This window comes from Humulus lupulus, chromosome 9 (genome assembly GCF_963169125.1).
Source record: "Humulus lupulus chromosome 9, drHumLupu1.1, whole genome shotgun sequence".
NCBI classification, from domain to species: domain Eukaryota; kingdom Viridiplantae; phylum Streptophyta; class Magnoliopsida; order Rosales; family Cannabaceae; genus Humulus; species Humulus lupulus.
In genome coordinates, this window is record NC_084801.1 from 150,270,889 (window position 1) to 150,290,139 (window position 19,251).

At 39.5% G+C, this 19,251-nt stretch overlaps 1 protein-coding gene across 1 annotated transcript; it reads right to left on the reverse strand.

Moving 5' to 3' along the window:
- Positions 1 to 9,043: 9,043 nt before the first annotated feature.
- On the reverse strand, positions 9,044 to 11,618 carry LOC133800592 (uncharacterized). Its single transcript, XM_062238591.1, has 2 exons — positions 10,936 to 11,618; positions 9,044 to 9,260 (listed from the first exon to the last, which is right to left on the reverse strand). Exons 1-2 carry the CDS (start codon positions 11,307 to 11,309, stop codon positions 9,236 to 9,238), a joined length of 399 nt encoding a protein of 132 aa, XP_062094575.1. The 5' UTR covers positions 11,310 to 11,618; the 3' UTR covers positions 9,044 to 9,235.
- Positions 11,619 to 19,251: the final 7,633 nt, after the last annotated feature.

The following is a 19,251-nucleotide window of genomic DNA, read 5'->3' on the forward strand; positions in this document are numbered from 1 at the left end:
TTACTTATCAAATAAATCATTTTGCCCATTTTTGTATTTATCTTTGTCAATGTTTGTTTAAGCCATGGGGACCATGGACCTATAACATTAAGCTCCAATAAATTGAAACTAAATAATTAAACTCTTTAATTATAATACTTAATTTATTAATTCTGATATTTCTCCACTATAAATTCAGAATTGCACTCTTTATGTTATAGATATACTTTTATAGAAATCTTATTTTAAATCGTCCATTGATATAACCATCTTACAATAGTTCAACCCTCTAATTAATTAGTTCATAAATTAGAATGGAATCATTACCATTTTACCTTTCTAATTTACTTCTTATTCCTTAAGTACCATTAATTCACTAGTGAATAATTAATCTATAATCTAATTATAGATTTGAGCTCAAAATCATTCAGTCCCAAAATTAACCCTTAAAGGAACTAATATACAATCCGTTAGGAAATATTAGATTCCGTATTGTTGATACATGTTCCCAGCCATCCATGGTATTAAATCTCCAAAACAAAATTCATTAGGCTCACTCTATGAAGAGACCTTAACGAATGAATCAAAAGATTTAATAAACATGAACAGGAGTTCATGAACACTCAGGATTTAGGTTGATCTATAAATGATCATCAGTTATGATATGAATTACAAGTCTTTATTATTAAATGGTTTTTTGGATAAAGACTTTTATTCATATCGATCCATGTCATATATAATCATATTATATAAAGCACCTTTCCGAGATGTCTTACCACATCAATAATCCGAATCTAGATTATTTGTATCAACATGATACTCAGCAAACCGTACTTACAACCCCAATTAAAGAATTCCATAACTTCAATTTGTTGTTGTTGACTATTTTTATTCATTCATGTGATCTTAATTCTCTCGTACTAATACAAGATCACATCCTAAATAATGAATATGGAAATTTTCTAATATTTACAAAATTATTCAAACAATAATTTTATAATCTAAATATAACAATAATAAACTATTGTATTTATTTATTCATCGAAATAATAAATGTCTTTTACATGCTTTTAGGACATACTCCTTGTTAGAGAATATATGTTATTGCCTCAATGGAAAAGATAAGATAATACAACTCTATGCAAAATATTACAAATAAATAATGATTGATTAAAAAGAGTGTTACAACTCTATAACTGAAAATACAAACAAACAAAGAAAGGAAGAGGAAGAAGGAGAAGAAGAGAATGGTGAAAGATACAACTCTAAACAAAAGATTACAAGTAAAGGAAATGTGTTTGAAACAAAAGAAAAGAAGATTACAACTCTAAACAGAATTTACAAGTAAATAGAAAATGAAAATAAGAAGAAAAGAAATAGAGAAAAATGCAAGAAAAAAACAATAGTAAACTCCCACTTACACAAAAGTGAAGAGGGTTGGGGATCACCAACTTGAACAAGGTTTAAAACCTTTGTCCATAAGCTTATTTCCCCCTAACTCAAGCACTAAGGGATCTCTCACAGAATTTTGGAAATGCTTTCTGGAATAATCAAGCCTCAAGGTGTATTTTCCAGCCAAGTGCTTTGTGGATGGAAAAATGGTGTGTCTTACAAGTGAGCATAGGCTCATATTTATAGAGTTTGAGATACCCCTTTGAATTTCAAATTCCACCAACCCCCATGGCTGTTACCAATGTTTAATTGGATGTTTATGGAATTCAAATGGAGATTTGGGAATTATTTGGGATGTTAGAACCGTTCAATTTGGAAAAAACGGAAAAACCAAATAGGCTGTCAGCCTCACTGAAAGTCAGTGGTCGCAGCCACAGGCCATTTTCAGCACAAAAAAAGTAATTTTTCCAAAACGTTCCAAAATGTCCCAAATCCTTTCCCACATGATTTTGTAACCTCCAAACACCTATTGGGAGTTAAAAACATGTCTCCAACAGCCATATTTCATCATGGCTTTGTAAAATCCAATCTCAAATGTGTAACATATAATATACACATTATTGGGTAATATTTGGAAGTTACAAATTTGTAACTGATTTTGTAACTCCAAAATATGTCACATTTGGGAACACACATGTGTCTAATTTTTGTGACTCAATAATATGTTACAAGGTGTGACAAATCACATTTTGTCACATTATTTAATCTAACATTATATTATATGAAATAATATAACACTCCTAACAGGTCTCCCCATGCATTTTCACCTCCAGCTGAAGCACATCATCCTAGGCCTGGATCTGAGACTCAAGAGCGGTGATCTTCTCCCGGTCCTGGTGAGACTGGGCTTCGGTTGCCTCCAGGAGAGCCTTAGACAATGCCTCAGAGCCCCGAACATGGAGAAGCTCTGCCTCAATACTACCCATCAAATTTTTATACTCAGATTCTCTCCGGGATGAAGTTTCTTCAAGCTGGAATCGAGTCGTAGCGGCCTCTTCGCGGTCCGCTTTGGCTTGGGCCACCTCCTTGGCCAGGGCTTCCATAGCAGCTTCCCGCTGGTTCACAACCACCTCCAATTCCAGTTGGCTCGTCTTCAATTTCATCGCCATCTCGGCCACCAAGTCGGCATTCCGATGGGCCAGTAAAGCATCCTGGAACAAATCAAAGTTAGAAACAAAATACAGATTAAAAATACGAAAAGCAAAGGGAATTACAAGTAGATAACTTACAGTGGGTGCCTGGTAACAGATAGCCTAGGAGATGAACAGAGCATCCTGGTTAGCCAAGGTGGCATACCATTTCAGCTGAAGATTGGACATGGTAGTCTCAACCTGCTCCATTAGATCCGCGACGAATGGGGCTGTGTCTTGGCCCCAATTTGGGACGAAACCCAGTCTCAGCAATGAGCCGATCCATGATCGGCTGAGAAGAACTGAAGGCAGCCAAAGGCTCAGAGAACTCAACCTTACGATGGATCGTCAGAGCCCGGTAAACCTCCTCCCTCTTTCCACGGCTGATGTCCCACGTCCGGGACACCATCTTTGACTGCTCCTCCTACAAGATCATCTCCCCCTCTTCAGGAAGAGCCGGATTGACGGGGAGCATGGGTGCCTCAGAAAGTTCTTGGGTGGTGAACTGACTCTCCCCAAAAGAATTCTCAGCGAAGGAGAGATCTTTAGTCTTGGCCCTCTTCGCTCGGTACGTGGACTCACCCGCAGCCGAGTCCGCAGCCCTCTTGTCAGACCCCCGACTCGCCAGAGGTTCCTGCTCCAAGTCAATGACCGGAGGTCGAGCAGGTTGGAGCGGGACATCTTCGGTATGAACCATTGTAGTAGGGATCGCGGCTAGGGCCTCCCCGACTGTATTCGGCTCTGGCACCGAAACTGTAACGCCCCACGTCACGATGGCTGCTTCCTGGAATGACGACTAGGCCTACAAACCAACACAAGTCTTTCCAGCATGCTTTGTCCTCACTCGCACGCTTTCTGGGAAAACTTCCCAGGAGGTCACCCATCTCAAGATTACTCCAGGCCAAGCACGCTTAACTTTGGAGTTCCCAAGTGATGGGCTACCGAAAAGAAGATGCATCTTGTTGATATAGGTAGTACCCATCAATCTATTTAAGCCCTCTTCAACTGTGTAGTCCCATACCTACACAGTCTTAGAATCATCACACTTGACCTTCCCTAGGCGGTGTGGGATTGCACAGCTTACCCGATCTTTCCCCTTACGGATCACGGGATTTTGACTGTCACAGAAACCCCAAGAATCGTGTCCAACACTTTGTTCTTAGGCGCACCTGTGGCAACTTTCTTGGCCAAAGCCCGGGCCTCAAGGGCTTGCTTCATCTTGACCACAGGGTTAGACATATCAGATCCTTCTGGAATTATTAAACATAAAGAAAGTCTGCAAAGTATACAAGTAAGGATAATAAGTGACTCAAAGTAAAAACTAGGCTAAGGTCCTCCGGGACGAACCCTTATCTAGAACTCAGGCTCAACTTAATTCTCCTAAAGCGATGGAATGAATTCGGTCTCCCAAGTCGTCCAAGTCCAGGAAGTTTCCATATTGAAGGAACCTGGACGAGTACATGAGAGTCTCCAAGTCTACCATGATGGGGGATGAAGGCCTCATTTCTCTATCGGCCCCGAACAGGGGGCCTCGAAAAACTAGTCTATCCCTAACTAAGTCTCCAAAATGGTGAGCATAAATCAAAAGCAAAGATGAATTCCCTTGCCCAAATACACTACCCCCGAGAGCCCCCATGTTCGGTTGAGCCTTGTCAAAGAGAACTTCCAGCTCCTCGGAGGCGGCCTTCTCCGTTTGTTGAGCCTGTTCCCTCATCCTTTTCGCCGCATCTGTCCGGGCCGCATCTTCCACAGCCTTGATATGTTTGAGGGCCAGTTCCTCCCTCAAAGTCGGATCTTTCTCACATTGTAGCCCCCGGAGGCTAGGGGCCATAATCGTTTGGTTGGCCGCCAACATCCCAACTACTCGCAGGTTGGCGGTGTTTACATAGCCCCTTACGTCCAACTCCTCTGCGCTTAACGTGGTGTAGAGCTTCTTCCGATCAAGGATCGACTGGGTAAGGGGGGTCTGAGCATATGGTCCTGTCATCCAGGACTGTAAGTTGAAAGCAGATAACAAAAAGAATGAGAAGAACGAATTAAAACTAGGGAAAAAGGTACTACTTACCCACTCGCTGGAAGTCCAGCATCAACATGGGATTCTTGTCCAAGAAGAACCCAGATGTCATAAACCAATAATGTTTGACATCCGAGGGATGTTTCCAAGAACTGGTTGGGGTAGCATAGTTGCCACGAGGCTTCAGTCTGTAGAAGTCGTCCCGGGTCTTGTCCTTGGTGTTAAGCTGCGGCTCCAGCTTATAAAAGTACAACACCTCAGCTGGGGTCGGCTCTGGGATTTCCTTCGCCACGTAGAAAATGCACCATCTCGCGAGGAGTCGGTAAGCTTGAGGAAAGAGCTGGAATGACGCAATCCCCACAAACTTAAGGAATTGCGCGAAATAGTCGTGGAGCGGGAGAGTTGCTCCCGCGCTGATGTGGCCCGTGCTCCATGCCCCAAATTTGCCCACGCTGGTGTGGGCCTTTTCCTCCTTTCTAGTGAGGCGGTTATAAAATAGTCTAGGAGTCGACTCCACGCCCAAATGCTTCTCCCGAACATCCAACATCCGATAGATCTGGAATAGGTTCTTCTCCCTGTCCATCTCCCACGTGTTGCCGCCGAGGGGTTTATGTCCTTCCAGGACGAAAGGGGCTGCTCGGACATACTCTTCTGGATGGATGGTGACCCCGTGACTCATGGCTGATGATCTGGGAACAAAATGGAACAAAGCAAACAACCAAGAAGTTATGTAACGCCCTAGATAGCCAAGACCGTTACACTGTGTGTTTATAAAGGTGCAAGACTTGCTAACCAAACATTTGAACATTTTCTTTACATGGTATCCCAGAAGTAGTAAAGTTAAAAGACAGTTTACAAAATTTCAAGATTAAAATACAGTTACTAGCCACTCTAAGGCAAAACAGACATTTAGGCTTTTCTTGTCTTGTATCACTCCTCGGTCGTGGCGGCCGATCGACTGACTATGTACATTCAGCCCCAAAGCTCTCCATCTCAGAACTGGTCTACTTTGCCTTTGCCTTTACCTACACCACGTAGCACCCGTGAGCCAAGGCCCAGCAAGAAAACACAATAGCAGAGCATAATCATTTAACAAAACAACCAGATAACTTATACATTATAATCATATACTCAACGATCTAAGTATTCACAATAATCAAGTATTCAGAATACCAAACACATTATTTCATATCAATAATCAATTCACATATGATAACTAGAGTCAACGCCCATAGGCCACACCCTCTTTTTATCCCACTGACTTCGGCCCGCTTAAACCGAGCTCAGTGAATATTAAGTTATCCTCAGCTACCAATGGCTGAGACGCACCCTGTGCGCAAATATTATTTACAACACTCTTAGGCTATTTATCACATGTCCCATGGAATAATATCATCTATGACATCATACAGATATAGGGAGCTCTTAGTCCCAACACTATCACATAACCGGGTGCAGTTTTCTTACCTTTAGATTCCGATAGCTTTGTTCAATTCAATCCTCAAGCACGATCCCGTCTGAGCCCTAGCGTACACCTAGTCACGATCACAAGTTAGAACCACACCAAACTTCAAATCCAAAACCTAGCCTCTGGACCAATCCCGAGCCCTCGGGGAGGCCCTAATTCCACCAAAAGGGGTGGTGGAATCAAACCCCAAGCCCCCAAGCAAAAATCATAAGAAATAACCCAAAAATCCCTCTCTGGGAACAGGGTAGCGCTACAGCGCCCTAAAGTGGGTGCTACAGCACTACAAACAGAGTCAACAGGCTCCCAGACACCCAAACCTAGCACTGTAGTGCCCTAATGCTAGCGCTACAGCGCTAGTCACAGCCAAACAATACCCAGACTTCTCATCTTCGAACTTCCTCGAGCCAAAACCTTCCAAAATCCTTCCAAACCTTAACCAAACTCCAAAACAAACCTACCAACATCTATATCTCACCCCATAAGTCCCAACCATACAAAACTCAATCACATGCAGCCCAAAATAAAGAAATCACCATAGCTGAAATTAGTGCTCAAAATCTCAACAAGAAAAACAACTGAAACCACATATTTCAAGTGACCAAGTTCAGAACTTCTTACCTTCAACAGAGAAGTTCAACCTTAGGCTATCCTCCACTCTTCCTTAGCTTTCACTCCTCAAACCTTCAGCCTCAATTCCCTAGAATTCCCACCAAAACTCATCACAAAATCCATATTACCACTAAGAACTTGAAACTAAGTAGCAACCTCAAAACCTTACCTTAATTGAATGCCTAACCCCTCCTGAACTCTCAAACTTGATCAAGGTCTCAAGTGCAAAGCCCTAGCCAAGAGGTCCTCTGAATTTTAGCTCCAAAAGACCCCAAGGATTGAAGAAGAAACCCCAAACCGTGAGAGATAAAACTCCTGCTTTTCGCTTCTTTCTTTTCTCCTTCTTTTTTTTTCTTTTTACTTCAGACTTCTACCACTTTCTACACTTCCCACCAAGGCATAAAGCATTTTAATACCCATCCCTTCTTTTAACGCAAATGACCAATTTTCCCTCCCATAAATCCTAAGCCATTAAATCACTCTAAGGGCGTTTTGGTCATTACACCCAATTCCTGCTAACTCCTCGAATGTCTCTAATATTTACCTCTTACTTCCCGACACCTAACTAATCACCAATTATATTCCTCATTATCAAAATAGACTCCAATATATTTCCTAAATTTCCAGAAATACCCCCAAGCTCGCCTCGAGCCGGGTATAAATCCCCACCGTGACTTTTTCGCTAAACCGCTCACTAGGACCGCCTCGAGTCACAAGTTACAAATATATCCACATAATAATGTGGTCTCAACAATTTATCACAAATATATACAGTTATGCCCTCAACGGGCCAAAATTACGAATATGCCCTTCTAACCTAATCAGGGCCTACATGCATACTAATACACATAGTCATGCATCACATATATTCAAATAGTCATATAAACGTGCTTTTAATCATTTAAATCACATATAATCCAGTTATACCCTCCCGACACACTAATCAAGGCCCTTAAGCCCTATTAGTAAAGTTGGGTCGTTACAACTATCCCCTCCTAATGAAAATTCCGTCCTCGAAATTTACCTGAACAACTTGGGATACTGATCCTGCATTGCTGACTCAGGCTCCTAGGTCGCCTCCTCGACCCTACTATTCCTCCATAACACCTTAACAAGAGGAATCGTCTTATTCCATAGTACTTTATCTTTTGGATCCAAAATCTAAACCGGTTGCTCCTCATAAGCTAAATCTGTCTACAACTCCAAGTCTTCATACGTCAACACATGTGTCGCATCTGAGACGTACTTCTAGATCATAGAAGCATGGAATACATCATGGACTCCCGAAAACGATGGTGGCAAGGCTAACCTGTAAGCCACCTGACCGATCCTTTCCAGGATCTCAAAAGGTCCGATGAACCTAGGGCTTAGCTTGCCCTTCTTCCCAAACCTCCTCACCCCTCCCAATGGTGAAACACGAAGAAATCACTACTACAAAAAAGGTTTTTTAGGACTAGCATTGCGAGTCCTAAAAAATTTTTTAGGACTCGCGCCTCGCGAGTCCTCTATTTGAGAGCCTTAAAAACTATGGTTTTTAGGACTCGCGTTGCGAGTCCTAAAATGATGTTTTTAGGACTCACGTTGCGAGTCCTAAAAGAATGTCCGCGAGTCCTAAAAGATCTTGCTGAGTGTCTTTAAGTAAGGTTCTTAGGACTCACGTTGCGAGTCCTAAAATAATGTTTTTCGGACTCGCGCTGCGAGTCCCAAAAAATGTCCGCGAGTCCTAAAAGATCTTGCTGAGTGCCTTTAAGTAAGGTTTTTAGGACTCGCGTTGCGAGTCCTAAAATGATGTTTTTAGGACTCGCACTGCGAGTCCTAAAAAATGTCCGCGAGTCCTAAAAGATCTTGCTTAGTGCCTTTAAGTAAAGTTTTTAGGACTCCCGTTGCGAGTCCTAAAATGATGTTTTTAGGACTCGCAATGCGAGTCCTAAAAAATGTATGCGAGTCCTAAAAGATCTTGCTGAGTGCCTTTAAGTAAGGTTTTTAGGACTCTCTTTGGGTGACCTTAAAAGTTATATTTTTAATTTTTAAAAAAATTATTTATTGTTATTTTAATTTAAAAATTATTATTTAAATGAAACATTTATATACAAATTAATCTAAAAATTTATAGATTAAAATTATAATCGTCTTGACCTTAAAAAATATATAACTAGATTTACAAAGTAAATAATTAACCATTCAAACAAGAATCATTTACTCTAATAATGCACAATGCGTGCTCTTAAAAGTTATACTTTTAATTTTTAGAAAAATAATTTATATTTATTTTTAATTAAAAATTATGATTTAAATGAAACATTTGTATACAAATCTAAAAAATTATAAATTATAATAACAAAATTTTTACAATGAGTTAATTATATTAACAATTTAATTGCCTTCCTTTTAAAAAAAAATCTAACTTTTACAATTGAAATTAATCTATCTATTACATACAATGGTAGAACACAACAAAACTAAATACATAAATAAAAACCTCACTATACATAACTCTTACATGCATGAGAGAAAATAATACCCAACAACTTGAAGAAGAATTTCTTGTTGCCTTGGTTCTCTTATATAATTTTCTTGGTTCTCTTAAATATCCAAGTAGAGTTTTAGCCTACAATACAGAATAAACATAGTGTACATACCAAGGTATTTTGTCTATTCAAATACAATCCAGAAATAGATTTAATATATATTTATATCAAATGAAGAAATATCAATCTTGGGAACACAATAAGAGTTGAAATAAAGATCAAATATAACCTAAACAGAAACCAGAAAGAAGAAAAGTGATGAAGTGAATGTCCAAAAATCAAATTCACAGATCATGACATGGAAAATTCTTGGAGTGAATTGAATTCAAAGGCATAACAAAGCTAATAATTAAGAGTGGGAGAGTTTATTACATAACCAATAAATGTCTCAACTTAACTAGATTCCAAAGAACTCAACTCATCGGTCTGATCCGCTTGTTCTTTCTTGAACTTTTCAATCTTTCATAACCACTACATTCATAGTATATATAACCACTATATATATATATATTAGTATGCAAGTTCTCTCTTATTATTTTTATACAATCAGATGTAGATGTAGTATATGCAACAACAGCGGTAGCACAGCAGCAGGGCTGAGTTATTAGAACACTATTAATAATTACAGAGTAGATATTCAATATATTTATATTAAAGGCATTAACATATACTTCATTGAGAATTGTAAAGAACCTCAAACAACTCAAAAGACTATAAAAGATGAAACTCCTATCATTATATTGGCTACCTAAAAGACTATTATAAATAGACATCCTTGCATGGGTCTTTGACAGTTTCATGGACTATGGCACAAACTCAATAAAATCATATTATATATGGCATATCTACATGAATTATCATTATTTACAAGATGTAAAATTAATTGATCATCAGCCAAAACACTTACTTGAATTTTCTGCAGTAACAAAGTAAAACAAGGACATATCATATATGGCAGCAAATAAAAGTCACAGATTCAAATAAAGTTCAGCATATCCCTCAAATTATTTGTTAATAAATTTATTTATTCTAATCATTGATTTATAGATCTAGTACTGAATGTGAGAGATTTATTTATTATAAAAAAAGAAGACACAATATTTAAACTAAGTTATGTCACAAGATTAAGAACTGCAACAAATTTAATCACATCACTATAGCAATTTAATAATCCCTGCAATAGAAAATGATCAATATCCTTAATGGATAAATGAATGAATCAAGTCTATATGCGCCAGGCCTTCATATGATTATATATATTAATCAAGTGTACCAGCTTTAGTCTTTTCTTTCTATATATGCAAGTCTTTTATATGATTATATATACATATCATATGTACATATCTAATTCACAGTATCAAGAATTGTCTACGACTACAATATTCAAATAAAACATAAAAGAAAGAAAAATTACTCATAACAATCCATCAGCAATATAAACTAAATTAAAATAGTGCATTAATCATGTCAGGTCAAAATAGAATCTATTACCCCTTAAATTCAAATTAATAATCTCCCTTGATGATATTTGTTTTCCAACATAATAATCTGATCATTGAAGTCCAACCCAGTTTCAGTTGCCATCTTTTGAACCTAATATATTATACCATCAACTTAAATAGATTATATATATTCATTACTTAAACCCATATATACATAAATATTGATAACGTAAACCCAACATATAACAAACAAACGGAAACATGAGAGAACAAATAGACAGATCAAAACATAAAAGACAGGCCTGAAATTTACCATCCTAAGCCACAGCCCGCTGCCACCACCACCCCGAACCATGGCCACCCAGAACAATCACCACCACCGTGAGCACCATCTGCAAAAAAAAAAATGAACGAGAGAGAACTATGGGAGGACGAAGTAGTGAGAGAGTCGAAACCCCTGCCTCCGCCTCTGCCTCCGCCTTTGCCTTTGCTGTCGAGCCTACCACATCGTCGGTGTGGTGAGAAGGGTGTGCGCCTGGGTTGGATGAAGAAGAAAGAGGCGTGTGCTTGGGTTGGATGAAGAACGAAGAGGCATTCGAGAGATGGAGATGCGGCTGGGTTCGGCTGGAAGAAGTCGCACACGGAGGAAGTCACTAGCTCAGGAGCCTTCGCCGTCGCCTTCCCCATCGTTGTTGCCAGCAGGAGCCTTCATCGTCCACGGTGGAGGCCAGAACAATCCTCCAAACTGACAGCGGCGACGGAACTTCGGGGAGCCAATCGTGATGGAGGCCGGCGAGTGGGGAGGCGAGCTTCACGGGTTGGGGGTTTCGGGGGCCAAGGAAGCTCGTGGTGGGGTGCGTGTCATTGGGTGGTGGCCGGAGATGGCTCATCTGGTCTGGCCGACTGAAATGCGAGAGAGGAAAAGAAAGAGTGGTATCGACTGGGAAGAAGAAAGAGGAGAGAGAAGGGGATTTTGAATTCATTTAGGGATTTAGTATTTTTATCTCCCTTTTCTTATATAATTAAACAAAATTTGATTTAATGTGAACTATTGCTTTTTTTTTTTTAAATATTTTCAACATGGATTTTAAAAAATAAAAATACCAATATTATTAGTGAAATTTTAAAATTATTTTACAATATTTAACAAATCAATAAAATAACTCTTTTTAATTAATTTTATCATAAATATGTTAAATAAATAAAATTTAAGCAAGTTATTCATTATATCATAATTAATTTAAATTTTAATATATAAATTATTATAAATAAAAAGTTAATATAATATTAAAAATTTAGAAATAAAAGAAAATCTAAGAGGTGTATATTAAAAAAACAAAATAAACCTTTTAGGACACGCATCAGTTTTTAGGACTCCCAACGCGAGTCCTAAAAAGTCCAGGAGTTGTTTTTAGGACTCGCATCTAAGTGAGTGTCCTAAAATAGTGTTTTTGTAGTAGTGTCACAAGCGAGTCCTAAAAAAGTATTAAGGACTCCCAAAGCAAGTCCTTAAAATTATTAAGTAAAACACTTATCTTTTAGCCCAGATTTTTTTAGGACTCGCATATTTTTTTAGGACACTCATTACGAGTCCTAAAAGAGTATTAAGGACTCCCAAAGCAAGTCCTTAAAATTATTAAGTAAAACACTTATTTTTATAAGCCAAATTTTTTTAGGACTCGCATATTCTTTTAGGACACTTATTGCGAGTCCTAAATTGTGTTTTTTCAGGACTCTCAATGAGTGTCCTAAAAACTCCATAAATATTTTTAAGGACTTGCATTTATGTGCATGTCCTAAAAAAGTGTCCTATAAAGTGTATTTTGTAGTAGTGAATACATGGCCCCCAACCTGGAACTCCGCATCCCTACGCTTGGGATCAACGTAGCTCTTCTGTTTGCTCTGTGAGGCGAGCATCCTAGCTCGGATCTTCTCTATAGCTTCATTCATCCTCTGAACCATATCTCGCCCCAAATACTTCCTCTCACCCATCTCATCCCAATGAATGGGTGATCTACACTTCCTCCCATATAACATCTCGTAGGGAGCCACTCCAATTGTTGATTGGTAACTATTGTTATATGAAAATTCAATCAACGGGTGATACTTACTCCATGAGCTCTCAAAGTCGACCACACATGCTCTGAGAAAATCCTCCAACACATGAATCATCCTCTCAGACTGTCTATCAGTCTGAGGATGAAAGGTTGTACTGAACTTCAACTGAGTTCCCATAGCCTTCTACAAACTTCCCCAACACTTGGTGTAGAGTCCTAGAATTTACTTAGCTAGTTAGATAGTAGTAGTAGTAGTAGTAGTAGTAGTAGTAGTAGTAGTAGTAGTAGTAGTAGTAGTAGTAATAGCTAGTATTAGTTGTAGTATGTTTATAACTGTGGATTTTGGTTCAGACCGGGATTTAATTGGACACTCATAGTAACACTTGTAGATTTTCTAAGTTTAATCTATAGTTTAAGAATATTAATTTTAACCTAAGGTTTGATTAATATGACTGATATTGATGGTGATATTTATTATATTATAAGGTTTAGATAGACCCAATAAGATAGTAACACTTATCATATGTATGATTATTAAGAAATTATTATTTTAATGATAAAATAAGAGAAATATAAGACTTAGTCTTCACCAAAATCTGATAGGAGCATGACATTTATCACAATTTTATTTATTTGTGGAATAGGTTGATATTTAGATAATTAAATAGATTTTTCGTAACTTTAGGGTACTGTAACTTCTGACCTGTTTTTGACCCGGTTATATTAGGAATTTCGAAAAAGAGTATTTCTTAAAAGTTGTAGATAATTTACTGAGATTTCTAACGGTATAAAGAGAGTCCAAATCGGAGTTCTACAGCTCCAGATATGTTGATTTTACTGAAGGGGAGTTTAGAGTTACGAGATTTAGGGAGTTAGAAGTTAGGATTTTATTTGTTTTTATTATTTTGAAAATCAAGCTTTGAATCCTTAAATCTCTCTGGAAAATTTGAACAATTCCTAAGCCTTTGGCTGAAGGATATTCAAATATTTTCAATTAAATTTATTATTTTTATTCAAAACGAAAAAGAAGATTTTTATTCCTAGAACTCTATAAATAGGACCTAGCACCAAGCATTTTTTTTCATTCATTCATCAAGCTAAGTTCAGAGGCTGCAAGTTGCTAGGTTATTGTGAGAGTGTAAACAGTTGGGTTGGGAATTATAAGCTTAATCATTATAAGCTTAATAAACACTTGGGAAGTAAGGTTATAGTGTATTTCGGTTTCGAGGTATAGTTAGGTCATAGAAGCATTCAAGGTATTCCTAATTCTAGTTCCTTTCTGTATTGATTCTTATAGTTCTTCTCAAATCCTAACTCAGTCTTTTCTATTCTTGGGCATCTAAGTTATTCGAACTTAAGGTTTTCATTGGTAAGTATCGTTTCGATGGTGTAGTTTATTCTTTCCATCTATTTTCTTTAGTATACTCACCTCTATATTATGGTTTTTAGGAGTGTTCCAAAATCCCGACTTTGTTCTCATCATCCCGGTATATTGGTAAGGAAAATAGGATAGGATTTATGTGCTATATGTTTTATATGTTATCTTATGGTTTTTATGTTATGAAATATGTTATGATATGTATGTTTGTAGGCTTGGGCATATGACCCATATGACTAACAAGCCCCAAATAGATTATGGGCATATGACCTGCTTAGCTAGTAGGACCCCAAATAGATTATGGGCATATGACCTGCTTAGCTAGTAGGACCCCACTAATCTAATGGGCATATGACTTGTTTAGTCTATGGGACCCCAAGTAATAATGGCCATTATAGTATGTGTTATATGTGTTATGATATGTTTTTATGTTGCACTATGAATTCTTATGTATATGGCTATATGTTAGATTTTCCTTGCTGGGCATTAGGCTCATTCCTTTTTGTTTATATGTGCAGGAAAATAGGTCTTAGTGGCGGGGAAGGTTCTTGGAAGCTTAGAGAATGTGTATTGAGGCGGAATGGATTCAAAGAGCAGAGAGTTTCGATTCGAGGATGTAGTTTTGTTTTTATGGCTTTTACATGTATTTTTACGCATCTTATTATGTAAATCTCTTTTTAATAATGTCATGTTTTGGTTTTAAAACAATGGGATCCCATATCCTACTTAATATTTTATGTAAGTTCAACATTTCCTTTTTACAAGTTTTAATAAAGTTATAAATTTTTTTTCAATTGTAAGTTTTGTTAAGAATAGGGTCTATGTGTAGTTTTCGTTAATGGTCCAAAAATCTAGAGTAGTTGGGTCATTACACTTGGAGGTAAAGATAGGATCCCGATCTGACACTATAGACTTAGGAACCCCATGGAGACGTACAATCTCCCTCACATACAACTCTACATACTGAACCACACTATATGTCGACCTCGCTGGAAGAAAACGGGCTGACTTGGTGTATTTGTCCACTATCACCCACACCGAGTCATGAAGCCCTACTGCTCTGGGTAAACCTCCCACAAAATCCATCGTAATATCCTCCCATTTCCACTCGGGGATACCCAAGGGCTGAAGCAACCCTGCCGGTCGCTGATGTTCAGCTTTCACCTACTGACAGGTTAAACATCTGGCTATGTACTCTACCACATCCTTCTTCATCCCAGGCCACCAATATAACGTCCGTATATCCTGGTACATCTTCGTGGTACCCGGATGAAGTGAGTATGACGTCGTATGTGACTCATCTAGTATCTCTCGTTTGATCCCCTCATCAGCCGGAACACAAATTAGTCCCTGATACCGAAGTAAACCAACCTTAGAAATAGAATAATCCTTAGTTACTCCCGCTAAGACATTCTTTCTAACCTCCTGTAACTGAGCGTCTACCAACTGCCCTTCTTTAATCTTCTCTAGCAGGGTCGACTGCAGAATAATGTTGGCCAATCGGCCCACCACCAATTCTATCCCCGCTCTGACCATCTCATCAGCTAACTCTCTCAAGATCTGGGTTGAACTATACATCTAACCTAGGCCTCTCCGGCTCATTGCATCCACCAGTACATTGGCTTTCCCCGGATGGTAAAGAATATCACAATCATAGTCTTTCACCAATTCTAGCCAACGTCTCTGCCTCATGTTCAGATCCTTCTGTGTGAAGAAGTATTTCAAGCTCTTCTGATCGGTGTATATCTCGCACTTCTCCCCATATAGGTAATGTCGCCAAACCTTCAGTGCGAATACCATTGCTGCTAACTCCAAATCATGGGTAGGATACCGTTGCTCATACTCCTTCAGCTGTCATGATGCATAAGCTATGACATTCTCGTTCTGCATCAACACACAACCTAAACCCAACCTCGACCCATCGCAGTAGACGAAAAACTTCCCTTCCCCCTCAAGAAGACTCAACACAGGCGCGGTAATAAGCCATCTCTTCAATTCTTGGAAATTGTTCTCACACTTGTTTGACCAAATAAACTTCAAATTCTTCCGTGTCAACTCTATCATCGGTGTTGCTATCTTCGAGAAGCCTTCCACAAACCCACTAGACCAAGAAACTCCGCACCTTCGAGGCGTTCCTTGGCCTTGGCCAATCCCTAACTGCCTCCACCTTAGATGGATCAATCTTAATCCCATTTTCACCAACAATATATCCAAGGAATCTCACTTCTAGTAGCCAAAATTCACATTTCTTAAACTTGGCGTACAACTGTTGCTCCCTCAACCTTTGTAGAACTTGTCGAAGATGGAACTCGTGCTCTGCCTCTGAACTGGAGTACACTAAGATGTCATCGATGAAGACAATAATGAACTGATCCAAAAAGTCCTTAAACACTCTGTTCATTAGGTCCATAAAGGCTGCTGGGGCATTGGTCAAACAAAATGACATGACCAGAAACTCATAGTGCCCATACCTCATTCGGAAGGCCATTTCGGTATGTCCTTATCCTTGATCCTCAACTAGTGATAACCAGATCAAAGATCAATCTTTGAGAACACTGTCTTACCCTGCAGCTAATCGAATAAGTCGTCAATCCTTGGTAGGGGATACTTATTCTTGCTAGTCAACTTGTTCAATTCCCTGTAGTCTATACACATTCTCAAAGTTCCGTCCTTCTTCTTCACAAAAAAAACTTGAGCATCCCATGGCGAGTAGCTAGGCCTGATGAACCCCAAATCCAAAAGCTCCTATTGTTGTATCTTCAATTCCTTTAGTTCTCCCGGTGACATTCTATATGGTTCCCTCAACACTGGCTCTATCCTTGGCGCCAACTCAATAACAAACTGAATCTCCCTACGCAGTGCCAACCCAGGTAAGTCCTCAGGAAACACATCCAAGAACTCGCAAACCAATCCGGTCTCTTCTGGTCCTATTGGCGAAACCCTGGTGGTATCCACCACACTAGCCAGCAAACCTATACACCCTCCTTTTAACAGTTCTCTGGCCCTCAGCACCGATATCCTGGGTACACGAGGTCCATGCACCGCTCCCACAAAGACATAGGAATCCTTGCCCTCTGGGTCAAAGGTCACCATCTTCTTCCTGCAGTCAATAGTATCTCCATATCTAACCAACCAATCCATACCTAAAATCATATCAAAGTCCTCCATACTCAACTCAATCAAGTCTACTGACAATTCCCTACCATCTACCATCATTGGCAGTGCTCTAATCCACCTCCTAGAATCTACCAGTTCTCCTGTAGGCAAAATAGTCCCAAACCCTGAAGTACAATACTCACTAGATCTACACAGTCTATCAATCACCTTACTAGAAATAAACGAATGTGTAGCACCAGAGTCAATCAATATAGTAAAAGGAGAGCCAGTGCTAGAAAGCTGACCTGTCACTACTGAGGGACTAGCCTCGGCCTTCGCCTGCGTCAGGGTGAACACTCGAGCTGGAGTCAAGCTGTCCACCTTCCCTACATCTCCCTTCTTCATGGTCGGGCAATCTTTCTTGAGGTGTCCCACCACCCCGCACACATAACAGGCCTTAGCCCGACACTCGCTCGGATGGCATCTTTTGCACCTCGTGCACTCAAGATAAGTCCTCCATACATCACTGCCTCCCTGACGGCCACCCTAAGTACCCGGACCTCTCCTATCAGGACCAAGAGTGGTCGAAGCATCAGGGGTCTTTCTCTTCAGATCACTGGGGCCTCTACCCCTACCAAAACCAGAATATGGAGGCACCGCCCTGTGACCCTCCCACCTTGCTGCACTCTCGCTCCATATCTTATTTTTCGCTTCCTCAGCGGTAAGAGCCTTCTCTACAACGTGGGCATAAGTTGTCCCTCCAGGAACTGTTGTAATCCTCACATCTCGGGCTATCATAGCATTCAACCCTCTAATAAACTTGTGCTACCTAGTTGCATCAGTAGGCACAAGGTCTGGTGCGAACTTCGCAGATCTGTCAAACTTTAGGGCATATTCCATAACTGCCATGCTGCCCTGAAGCAGCCCCACAAACTCATTTACTTTCGTTGCCCTGATGGCAACATTATAGTACTTCTGACTGAATAGGTCCTTGAATCCTTCCCAACTCAGTGTAGTAACATCTCTAGTCTGTAATGCCATTTCCCACAAGATTCGGGCATCCTCTCTCAGCATATTTGTGGCACAGGCCACTCTGTCATGTCCCTCTACCCTCATGAAATCCAGGATAGTAGTAATCATGGTCATCCACTGTTCGGCCTTTAATGGATCAAGTCCTCCCTCAAAGATCAGGGGCTACTGCTTCCTGAACCGCTCATACAATGGCTCCCATCTGTTCCTAACCTCTACTGGTTGTACCACTGGTACCACTGCTGGTGGAAAAATAGGGGCAACACTCCCTAATGGGACCTGCTGTTGCAGAATTCGTATCTGCTCATCCTGGCTCTGTAGCCATGATTGCATATCAATCATAAGTTGCTGCCAGTTCTCAGGGACTGGTGGAGGGGTCTGGCCCTAGTCATCATCTCTAGTCTCAGACCTGGTGCCGGCTAGTCACGTAGATTTTCTTTGACGCATAATTATCCAAGTTAATCTGCAATCAACGACTTGGTAGTCAGACTATGATGATAGGGTAATAATCCTTCCATGATCCACCATCAGAATCCAAACATTCACAACAATAAAAATATAACAGTTTATCCAAGTATTCAAATATTTTCATTCACATGCGTAGCAATGCTAATAAGCACGCCTCAATATCATCACACAATAGTCAAGGGCCAAGCCCTATCATTATCTCATGCTCCCCATTAATCAAGCAGATATCAACAGTCATATTCCATTCCATTCATTTAAACATACAATCATGTATACACAATTACCAAACCCTGAGTCGAGCTTGTCCTTCGCGGCAAATGTACATGTCCAGCCAGTTTTCAGGAACCCTTAAACCTAGGACGCTCTGATACCAAGTTGTAACGCCGTGGATAGCCAACACCATTAAACTGTGTGTTTATAAAGGTCCAAGACTTGCTAATCAAGTCAATTAGTTAGAAACGTGTTAGTGAAACTACAGTTGAACTAGGATTAAAAGATTTTGGTCTCAAAAGCTTCAATTCTTATAATCAAACATTTTCTTTACATGGGATCCCAGAAGTAGTAAAGTTAAAAGACAGTTTACAAAATTTCAAGATTAAAA